Here is a 12,114-nt window from a genome sequence, read left to right on the forward strand (position 1 = left end):
GGCAATGAGATCCTCCAACTCCTCAGGCTGCATGTCATCAAATCCTTCCCCTCCCAACTGCCATGCCAACCCGACAATCACATTACTCTTCTCAGTGTTATAAGGAAAGCCAGTAAAATTTCTTACTGCCTGTCTGGCCACAGGGTGTGCCAGCATGCGTTGATGGTCGAGGCTCTCACCTCATCCACCAACTCCTTGATGGCGCTGATGCAGTGGGCAATGTTGAAATCCTTGCAACACTGCCCGACGGTGAGCCCTGGGTTGGACTCCATCACAACCAAAATGCGGTGAAAGGTGCGAAGGGTGTAATACATTTTAAACGTTGAGGGAGGCCAAGCACCTTGGTAGAGTGGCTGGATGAGGGAGGTGATGTTGAGCGGCAGAAAGATCACCTTGACATTCGGGTGAGCCACGTCCAGGTCCGCGGGGTGGCCAGGAGCATTGTCCAGGAGCAAGAGAACCTTGAACGCAATGTTTTTGCCCACCATGTACCTCTCCACCTAAGGGATGAAACAATTATGGAACCAGTCCAGGAAGATTGGTGCCATCACCCAGGCTTTTCTATTGGCCCTACAAAACATGGGCAGAGTTTGCTTGTGCTTGCCCTTGAGAGCACACGGGTTCAGGGAACGGTACAACATCATGCTTTTCAGCATGAGGTCCCCTTTTGCGTTTGCACAGAGGAGAAGAGATTGGCAGTTCTTGGCAGCCTTGATACCCGATCCTGTCTCCTCGTGCTTCGAGGTGAAAGTTCTCGTGGGCATCTTTTTCCAGAAGAGGCCAGTCTCATCAGCATTGAACACCTGCTCTGTCTGGGAGGTGTCCCTTCTCTTCGATCAGCCTCGCGAGTTGAGCAGGGAATGCTTTTGCCACCTCGTGGTCTACGGAGGCACGCTCCCCTGAGAGCTTCACATTTTTGAGACAGTACCGCTCCTTGAAACGATGGAACCATCCCCTGCTTGCAGTGAATGAAGTCGCGCTGCTTGTACAATAATCGCTCGGCGCATCACTCGTGCTGGCACCACCCATGCCAGACAGATGATCGTAAATTGGTTTGGCCTTTTCGCGAATGAGAGGTCCACTCAAAGGCACACTCTTCTGCATATTGTCCTTGATCCATATGCTGAAAGCCGTCTCCATCTTTTCTATGTGGACATCCCGGACATGGGTTGACCACGTTCGTACTCGATACAGCTCTCGCTGAAAATACTGTCACAAATTGCTTTCTCGGTCTTCCGTATGTAGCGAACGGTGGATTCGTTGCCGCCATAATCCCTGCCCACAGAGGCCGCACTCTCTCTCCTCTTGAAAGCCGGTCGAGCAGCTCCACTTTCTGGCGAAGGTTCATGACATTTGTTACGGATTCGTCACTTCCGTTGTTGTGGTTTTCATCCACTGTAACATTTTTGATTCCATGTACTATTATTGTTGTCGTTTAAAGGGAGTATTACTATTTTCAAAAGGTAAAAAAGTTAATGTTTTAAATGAAACCGGAACCGGACGATGACGAAGAGGAAGAGGAGGGAAAGAAGGCGGAGCGAGTGAGTCGGAGAAGAAGCCTAGCTGCTTCGAGGTCCCGGAGCGAAAGATTGGCGAAAGAGAGTCACACGAGTGAACTTTTGGGTGTCCCAGGAAAGGCATTCATGCGACAGAGTTGTTATTGCTGTGACAGATCAACCTGCATTTCAGGTTTTGCGGTTGATTCCGAGGAGAATCATCATAGTGCCGTTACGCCTCGAGAACGGGCCATCGGCCATTTGACTCGCGCGCTTTGAGCTTCGCTCAAGGTTTTTCACTTCGCTTCAAACCATTTTCACCGCATTCAGACGTTAATCTGGTGTGTGTGTGTGCAACGTGGCTTTCGAGTTGGAAATCTGCGGTTCGCAGAGTGGGAGCCGTGGAGCGTCCATACACCGAGGGTGGGATTTCCCAGTTGCCTTGAGGGTGCCTTTACGCAGCTTGGCTGGCAGCGGACTGTGACTGTCATCCGAACGGGATTCTGGTCTCGATTAGACATCGTTCTGACGATCGCTGGAGCGGATCGACTTTGGCTTGATGCCGGAATAGAGACATTGGGGAATGTTCTTCTTTTCGCTCACTTGGAGCACAGTGAGTTATATTGTACGAACCTGATGGTACCATCATAGGAAATATATATTGGTTGTACAATTGATTACTATTGTTTTGTGTTGTTATTCTTGTGTGACCTTAATAAAATATTTGTTTGTTGGTAACAATTGGTGTGGTTTCACCATGATCTTTGACACAGAATAACACATCTTTCTGCCGTGACTCCTCTCAGGGCTCGGAGGTACACCGTGACCAGGGGGTTTGGGGAGGAGCACGTAACACATTCTTCTGCCTCTTGGTAGTCGATGTATCTCTGGCACTGCCCTTGCGCTTGGGAGCCATTATTGAACGATGAGCAGAGCAAGTCAAAAACATATGTCAAAGCAACGGGACGAGAACAATGATCAAAATCGAGGACAGTCTGTATATGAAGGATTGAGAGTATTGTGGGTATTGAGCCTATCTGCTCATTTCAATCAGTAATAGATTTAATGAAGCATTTGCATTCTATAATTCGCTGAGTTGACATGTTTTCATAGCTGATGGAACATCCCCCCAAAGCGTTTTCATTGTGTAACATCTCTGATGATGCTTTACCATAAATTGCAAGCTAGAATTGATTTAATGAAGCGTTTGCATTCTATAATTCGCGGAGTTGACTTGTTTACACATCTAGTGGGGTATCCTGCGAAGCTTTCGATTATTCCAGCTAAAATTCGTGGCCGCAAGGGCCATGAAAACGCATATCGCACAGCATGTCATGCTCGTGGCTCATAGAAGATGGTTTTTTTATGCCGTACGTCCACCTGCTTTTTGCATGGCTGGTAAAGATGGGTTTTATAAATGTGTCATGCTAGCGGCCAATGAAATTTTTTTTTTGCGCCCTTGAAAAACCACGAAATAGCGGAACATGGCCGCAAATAGAGGGGGGGGGGGGGGGGGGACCCGCGATTTCCTGGAAGGCAGCCGCAAAAACAAAAAACCCCGCAAATTTGCAGGACATTTTTTCCGCGAATAGAGAAACATGTCGCATTTTATCCACCGTGATACACGCATTCCGCGAATAGTGGGGTCCGACTGTATATACATTATATACATTTATATATATATATATAGTATATATATATATATATATATATACTATACATACATACATACATACAGATACATCGAGATATGCAGATAGAGATACAGAGAAAGAGAGAGATAGATAGGTACTGAGAGATAGATAGATACTAAGAAAGAGACAGAGATGGAGAGAGGGAGAGAGGGATGAGAGGAGAGAGGGAGAGAGGAGAGAGGGAGAGATGGAGAGAGGGAGAGAGGGAGAGAGGGAGAGAGGGAGAGAGAGAGAGAGAGAGAGGCGCGCGCACGCACGCACAGCACACACACACACACACACACACACACACACACACACACACACAGAAAAAGCAAGAGATAGGTACAAAGATAGAGAGATGCACCGAGAGAGATATAGAGAGAGACAGAGAGAGGGAAACAGAGAAAAAGAGAGATTATACAGAGAAAAAGAGAGGTTATACAGCAAAAAAGAGCGATTATACAGAGAAACACAGAGATTATACAGAGAAAAGAGATATAATACAGAGAAAAAGAGAGATTATACAGAGAAAAAGAGAGATAATACAGAGAAAAAGAGATAATACAGAGAAAAAGAGAGATTATACAGAGAAAAAGAGAGAGAATACAGAGAAAAAGAGATTATATAGAGAAAAAGTGATAATGCAGAGAAAAATAAAGATTATACAGAGGAAAAGAGATTATACAGAGAAAAAGAGACAATACAGAGAAAAATAGAGATTATACAGAGAAAAAGAGAGATAATACAGAGAAAAAGAGAGATAATTCAGAGGAAAAGAGAGATAATTCAGAGGAAAAGAGAGATAATACAAAGAAAAAGAGAGATAATACGGAGAAAAAGAGAGATAATACGGAGAAAAAGAGAGATAATATGGAGAAAAAGAGAGATAATTCAGAGGAAAAGAGAGATAATACAGAGAAAAAGAGATAATACAGAGAAAAAGAGATAATACGGAGAAAAAGAGATAATACGGAGAAAAAGAGAGATAATATGGAGAAAAAGAGATAATACGGAGGAAAAGATATAATACGGAGGAAAAGAGATAATACGGAGGAAAAGAGATAATACGGAGGAAAAGAGATAATACGGAGGAAAAAAGAGATAATACGGAGGAAAAGAGAGATAATACGGAGGAAAAGAGATAATATGGAGAAAAAGAGAGATAATATGGAGAAAAAGAGATAATACGGAGGAAAAGAGATAATACGGAGGAAAAGAGAGATAATACGGAGAAAAAGAGAGATAATACAGAGAAAAAGAGAGATAATACAGAGAAAAAGGAAGATTATACAGAGAAAAGAGATATAATATGGAGAAAAAGAGAGATAGTACAGAGAAAAAGAGAGATAATTCAGAGGAAAAGAGAGATAATACAGAGAAAAAAAGAGATTATATCGAGAAAAAGTGATGATGCAGAGAAAAAGAGAGATAATACAGAGAAAAAGAGAGATTATACAGAGAAAAAGAGAGATAATACAGAGAAAAAGAGAGATAATTCAGAGAAAAAGAGAGATAATTCAGAGGAAAAGAGAGATAATACAAAGAAAAAGAGAGATAATACGGAGAAAAAGAGAGATAATACGGAGAAAAAGAGATAATATGGAGAAAAAGAGATAATACGGAAGAAAAGAGATAATACGGAGGAAAAGAGATAACACGGAGGAAAAGAGATAATACGGAGGAAAAGAGATAATACGGAGGAAAAGAGATAATACGGAGGAAAAGAGAGATAATACGGAGGAAAAGTGAGATAATATGGAGGAAAAGAGAGATAATACGGAGGAAAAGAGATAATATGGAGAAAAAGAGAGATAATATGGAGAAAAAGAGATAATATGGAGGAAAAGAGATAATACGGAGGAAAAGAGATAATACGGAGGAAAAGAGAGATAATACGGAGAAAAAGTGAGATTATACAGAGAAAAGAGATATAATATGGAGAAAAAGAGAGATAATTCAGAGAAAAAGAGAGATAATTCAGAGGAAAAGAGAGATAATACAAAGAAAAAGAGAGATAATACGGAGAAAAAGAGAGATAATACGGAGAAAAAGAGATAATATGGAGAAAAAGAGATAATACGGAAGAAAAGAGATAATACGGAGGAAAAGAGATAATACAGAGGAAAAGAGATAATACGGAGGAAAAGAGATAATACGGAGGAAAAGAGATAATACGGAGGAAAAGAGAGATAATACAGAGGAAAAGAGAGATAATACGGAGGAAAAGAGAGATAATACGGAGGAAAAGAGATAATATGGAGAAAAAGAGAGAGAATACAGAGAAAAAGAGATAATACAGAGAAGAAGAGATATAATACAGAGAAAAAGTGAGATTATACAGAGAAAAGAGATATAATATGGAGAAAAAGAGATAATACGGAGGAAAAGATATAATACGGAGGAAAAGAGATAATACGGAGAAAAAGAGAGATAATAGAGAGAAAAAGAGAGATAATACAGAGAAAAAGTGAGATTATACAGAGAAAAGAGATATAATATGGAGAAAAAGAGATAATACGGAGGAAAAGATATAATACGGAGGAAAAGAGATAATACGGAGAAAAAGAGAGATAATAGAGAGAAAAAGAGAGATAATACAGAGAAAAAGTGAGATTATACAGAGAAAAGAGATATAATATGGAGAAAAAGAGATAATATGGAGAAAACAGAGATTATACAGAGAAAAAGAGAGATAATACAGAGAAAAAAAGATAATACAGAGAAAAAGAGATAATACGGAGAAAAAGAGAGGTAATATGGAGAAAACAGAGATTATACAGAGAAAAAGAGATAATACAGAGAAAAAGAGATAATACGGAGAAAAAGAGAGGTAATATGGAGAAAACAGAGATTATACAGAGAAAAAGAAAGATAATACAGAGAAAAAGAGATAATACAGAGAAGAAGAGATATAATACAGAGAAAAAGTGAGATTATACAGAGAAAAGAGATATAATATGGAGAAAAAGAGAGATAATATGGAGCAAACAGAGATTATACAGAGAAAAAGAGAGATAATACATAGAAAAAGAGAGATAATACAGAGAAAAAGAGAGATAATACAGAGAAAGAGAGATAATACAGAGAAAAAGAGAGATAATACAGAGAAAAAGAGAGATAATACAGAGAAAAAGAGATAATACAGAGAAAAAGAAAGATAATACAGAGAAAAAGAGATGATACAGAGAAAAAGAGAGATAATACAGAGAAAAAGAGAGATAATACAGAGAAAAAGAGAGATAATGCAGAGAAAAAGAGAGATAATGCAGAGAAAAAGAAAGATAATATGGAGCAAACAGAGATTATACAGAGAAAAAGAGAGATAATACATAGAAAAAGAGAGATAATACAGAGAAAAAGAGATAATACAGAGAAAAAGAAAGATAATACAGAGAAAAAGAGATGATACAGAGAAAAAGAGAGATAATACAGAGAAAAAGAGAGATAATACAGAGAAAAAGAGAGATAATGCAGAGAAAAAGAGAGATAATGCAGAGAAAAAGAAAGATAATACAGAGAAAAAGAAAGATGATACAGAGAAAAAGAAAGATATAAGTACAGACATCAATGCACACTCGCTTAGTGTGTCATGGGGGTGGATTCTGCCATCTGACTGCAGGGACTTACGCAGCATCTTGGACGCAAAATCGTCCTCACTTAATCCAGATCTTTCCTGGAGAGCAGTGGGGGGCCGAAACGCAGAGGAAAAGGATAAGGGGGGCAGGAACGGATTGGGTAGGGGAGGAGGACACAAATTCGGGAGATAAAAAGAAAACAAAAGACAAGCAAAAAAGAAGGTAATGGCAAAACAAGGACAGAAGAGAAAATCAAAACAGATATGGGAGAGGTGGGAGAAGTGGGAAAGAAAAGCATAAGTTACTCGGAGCTTGTCCCAACCGTGGCAAGATGGCAATTGTTGGTGGCAGGTTTTGGCGAAATGTAGCATCCAATGCAAATTCAAATAGAGGGTTACATTAATTTTTCTCTTCTATATCCATGGAACTGTGAATTATACAGCCCTTGAGATGGGCACCGGTACAGCCATGTTCGAGCCATGGCATTTCCATGTTGCATTCAAGGAGTTATATGGAGAAAATAACATTGGGTAATAAAAGCAATTTTAAAAACCTCAGAAACTGGTAGATTAGACTTTGAACACCGGGTTATTAAGAAATGTACATGTTGTGAAAACAAAAAAATAAATGCGATTCAAAAATATTGCAGCTCCAACCTGCTTACCACCTTCACCATCATACCAGGGTTTAAAATTCCTCACTTCCCACGAAGCCAGTCACTGGCAACCAGGTCACATAACTATAATACTTACGATCCGAATGCCCATTTCCAGCCTCGCCTGCATCCTTGTTCTTGTAGAAAGGAAACTTTTTCGAAAGGCAGAAACTCTTTTTATGCTTTTCATGGAATGGCTGTTGAAGCCGATGAGGAGAAATGGAAGTGGGTTGGAGGAAGATGAAGAAGGCAGGGAGGAATTTGCAAAATGCGGATGGAGTGAGGGTGGAGGAGATAAACATGGAGGGAGGAATACATGAGGCCAACATCGAAACATCATGCGAGATGTCGGAGTCAATGAGTCTGTCTGATTATCATCTGGACCTGAATAGCCAAGGTTATTTCAAAAGTTTTGGCTTGAAGATATCACAAAGGCCAAGATAGTTGCCAATCACTAACTATTGCAGGTTGTCGATACTTTCCACACATCGTAAAGCCAATATATATATATATATATATATATATATATATATCAAATGTTGCATTAACTATAACACCAATCCCCAACCTTCTTGCCATAACATACATTGCAAATATGAATACCTTCCTCACCCCAGTGTAGAGTTCTGTTCTGATCATGTTACTTTGGCTTCTACTCTTTCACATCGTGCAAAGTGCATTTTGGATATGTGCTTGTCATTAACACCAGCTCTTCAGATGTCAAGTAACCCTGATATGAAAAAAAAACTTTCAATTAATGGCAAAGATGATGATTTATACAGACTCCTCTTTCATAACCTCCCCACCTACCCCACCCCAAAATTAATCTGCATTAGCCCTGCAAACACCTCCTTTCCAAATGTGTCGAGTAAACCATTAAATATCATGGGGGTTACGTTCCTGGAAACATCGCGTATAGCAAAACTGCAAATGCTAAAACTGAGGGCCTTTGCGAAAAAGTTGGTTAGGTTCCTGGACTTCGAGAAAATGCCGAGGAAGGTGGGTGCAGCCAAAATAAACATATCACAATTGAAATAAACATACAAAATAAATATAAATGGGCTTAACAATGAAGTCTCCTGCTGCATTTAAGCAGATATAATGTCCAGAAATATAAAAAATGTGGCCCCTTTTTTTTTTCTTTTTTTTTTGTATACAACATCGAGGCTCGTGAAAGAGCGAACATTAATCACACAAAAAGACAAACCGACACACAAAACACAAAAAACAAGGGGAGCGGCAGACAAGATGGGGAGAGAGGGGGAAGGACACAAACACAACATTTGAGAGCAGGGACATCAGGAGGACTTGGGGGGAGGTGGGAGAGGAATAAAACATATGAACACTGCAAGGACTCTGGGGTGAATTACCGGGTGTAGAAAAGATCAAGGTTTTCGATGGGGGAAGATAAGAGATGGTGGTGAACAGCTGTTTTAAAGACCTGGAGGGAGGAGTGGGATTGAAGGGAGTGGGGGAGTTTGTTCCAGAGGCGGGAGAAAAGGGGAATTAAAGAGTGAAGGTGAGCAGAGAGCCTAGACTTTGGCAGTTTAACCATAAGAGGGTTGCAGGCAGATGTTGTGCGACCTGAAGGAATATTGGGGGGACAGAGCACAGAGAGAGCTGGGGGAGCAAGGCCGGAAAGGAGTCGGTAGAAGACAGAAAGACCACCAACCTGCCTGCGGTGAGTGAGTGAAAGGCCCTCGGAGTTGACTACATCGCGGGAGATTCCAATGATTCTGAAAGCTTTGGCCTCAACAGCGTGAAGCCGAGCAAGGTGTGAGGCAGGAGCACCAGCCCAGAGGGGGGAACAGTATTCCATTGAGCTGCGGATGAAAGCCTTGTATGTGGTGAGGAGCTCAGGTGTGCCAAGGAAGGACTTCGCACGACGGAGGATGCCCAGTCGGCGACTGGCTTTGGAGGCCAGCTTGGAAATGTGGTTTTCCCAAGAAAGATCATGGCAGATAGTGAGACCCAAAAGCTTGAGCGACAGAACTTCTTGGAGAGGATTGTTGAGAAAGTAGATGGGAGGGTTGTCCAGTCGGTCCTTTCAGAGAGACATTGTAAGAGTGTGAGATTTGTCAGGATTGAAAGACATGTTCCACTTGTTTCACCAGTCTGTGATTTTGTCCAGGTCTGCAGAGAGTGAGGAGGCTGCAGACTGCCGATCTGAGGGATGAGGAATGGAGCGGCAGATAGTGGAGTCATCAGCAAAGAGATAGAGAGGACTTTCCAGAGAGTCGGAGAGGTCATTGATGAAGACCAGAAATAGCACAGGGCCCAGAACACTACCTTGGGGAACTCCAGCCAGAACAGGAAGGGAAGATGAAAGAAATCCATTCAGGGCCACACGTTGCCTACGACCAGAGAGGAAATCCGCAAGCCATGAATGGAGATTTCCCTGAATACCATAGGAGGTGAGTTTGGAGAGCAGAGCTGGGTGCCAGACCGTATCGAAGGCACGTGACATGTCAAGTGAGACAGCTCTGATTTCCTGTTTGGCATTGAGGACCTCCATCCATTGTTGAGACAGCAGAAGCAACATGTCCAGAGTAGAATGACCTGGTCTGAATCCAAATTGATGATCAGAGATCAAGCCATTGGAGAAGAGGAAGGATTTGATATCTGAAGCAATGATGGATTCCATGACTTTGCTGATAATTGGGAGCAGGCTGATTGGTCTGTAGTTGCAAGGATCTGTTTTTGCACCTTTTTTGTGTAAAGCGGTCATGTTTGCTGATTTCCAAGATGCTGGCAGATGACCTTGAACAAAAGAGAGGGTGAAAAGAACAGAGAGAGGGTGAGATAGAGCGGCAGAGCAGGATTTTAGGACCCGAGGGCTGATGCCATCTGGTCCAGTTGCAGAATCAGAGTCGAGGTTTGATAAAAACTTCTCCACCTTGTCAGGAGAGAAGGACACAGAGTCCAGGAGCAGTTGGGTTCGACTGGGAAAGGTGGGAACAGAGAGAGATGGGTTTGGGACACAAGATTTTGAGGCAAACACAGAGTTGAGGCATTCGGCTTTGTCACGTGCGGTGTCAACTGTGTAGCCATTTGAGGTAAGGGAGGGGATGGAGGGGGAACAAACACCACAAACGGATTTGACCAGACGCCACCAGGATTTGGAGGAAGGAGACAGGTTTGAGAGTTCAATCTTGAGTGTGGAGAGATAGTGCTTCCTGGCACTCCTGAGGGTAGAAACACACTTGTTTCGAGCTTGGTGGAAGGAACTGAGATTGCCTTCAGTTGGATTTGCCTTCCAAGATGCAAAGGCAAGTTGTTTCAGGGCAACTGCCTCACCCTTCCTCCCCTAATGTAATGTATCTAAAGTCCCCACCCTTCCTCCCCTATTCATCTCTTAAATCATTACCCTCGCCAGAGGAGAGGGTATTGCATTTGAGTCCGTTTGTTTGTCTGTCTGTCTGTCTGTTTGTCCGCACAGAATAAATATGATTTTCTCTGCAACCGTTGGTCCGATTGACAGGAAATTTTCACCATAGGTGCACCCCCACCTGTATAATTTTAAAATGATAATTATGACGTCATAGGTTACCTCCGATATAATATATGACTGTGATATCAGTCCAGCACTGATTATGTATAATATATATATATATATATACATATATATATATATACATATATACATCATCATGTCGCCCCACCGTTACGGCGTTGGTGTTCAATTCTTGTGAACCCAATTGTGGCTATACAGTCCGAGTGCCGATTTGCATCGGCGTCCACAAGTTGTACAAATCCATTTAGAGTCAGCAGGCACCGGTTGCAGCTCGCGTTCCTTATGCTTTCTGCGGGCGTCTTTGGCGGCATCTATATAACCCTTTTCCGCGGAGTCGCATCGTGTATGGATCAAGCTACGCCATTTCGGTCGATCACTGGACAGAGCTTGTAAATTGTCGAGCGGGATGTCACATTCTTTCAAATGTGCACGCAGTGTATCCTTGAAACACAGTTTGGGCCGGCCCACTGATCTCTCTCCTTCGTGCAGTTCTCCCATAAAAATAAAACGTGGGATCCTGTCTGCGTCCATCCTCAACACATGGCCGACCCAATGGAGCTGGGCCTTTTGCAGGGTGCATGTGATGGATTGCATTTCAGCTCGCTCGAGTACTTTTGTATCCGGCACGAGATCGAACCAATGGATGCCTAGAATTTGTCGTAAGCATCGGGAGTGAAAGCCATTCAGTCTACGAAGGTGGCGTGCATAGCAATTCCAAGATTCGGCTCCATACAGGAGAGTGGGGATGACAACTGCTTTGTACACGGCCAATTTTGTGTTCACTTTGAGCCCACGTTCTTTCCAGACTCTGCTGTGGAGTCGGGCAAACGAAACACTCGCTTTGCGGATTCTTTGCGGAATATATATATTGCTGTGTGACTACCCTTCCCGGGGTGTACCCCGATTTAGAATAGGTACACCGTATCCCTGCGTGTCATAAGAGGCGACTAAAAGGGTTGGCATCAGGAAGGGCATCCGGCCATAAAAACATTGCCTCAAAAAGAGAACCATGACAATTACAACTACATATGGGCAGTATGGTTGTTCAGAGTAGTGATGGCAATGTACAAAAGAGCGCGCACAGCTGTAAGGACGAAGGACGGGAACAGTGGTGAGTTTGAGGTGAAGGTGGGAGTGCATCAGGGGTCGGTACGAAGTCCACTACTATTTGTAGCTGTGATGGAGGTGCTGGCTCAGA

General features: G+C 42.4%; 1 protein-coding gene across 5 annotated transcripts in view; it reads right to left on the bottom strand.

The window, feature by feature from the left end:
- Positions 1-12,114, bottom strand: part of DLG2 (discs large MAGUK scaffold protein 2) — a 467,276-nt gene that overhangs the window by 77,512 nt on the left and 377,650 nt on the right. For all 5 annotated transcript variants that reach the window (XR_013624585.1, XM_078784648.1, XM_078784647.1 and 2 more), the window contains one exon: positions 7,500-7,599. Coding sequence is in view for 4 of the 5 variants with exons in the window: in XM_078784648.1 (XP_078640774.1) it covers positions 7,500-7,599 (100 nt within the window). In the remaining variant the exon portion in view is untranslated. The remainder of the gene's footprint in view (positions 1-7,499; positions 7,600-12,114) is intronic.

This window comes from Myxine glutinosa, chromosome 9, assembly GCF_964187855.1.
Source record: "Myxine glutinosa chromosome 9, kmMyxGlut1.1, whole genome shotgun sequence".
Taxonomy (NCBI): domain Eukaryota; kingdom Metazoa; phylum Chordata; class Myxini; order Myxiniformes; family Myxinidae; genus Myxine; species Myxine glutinosa.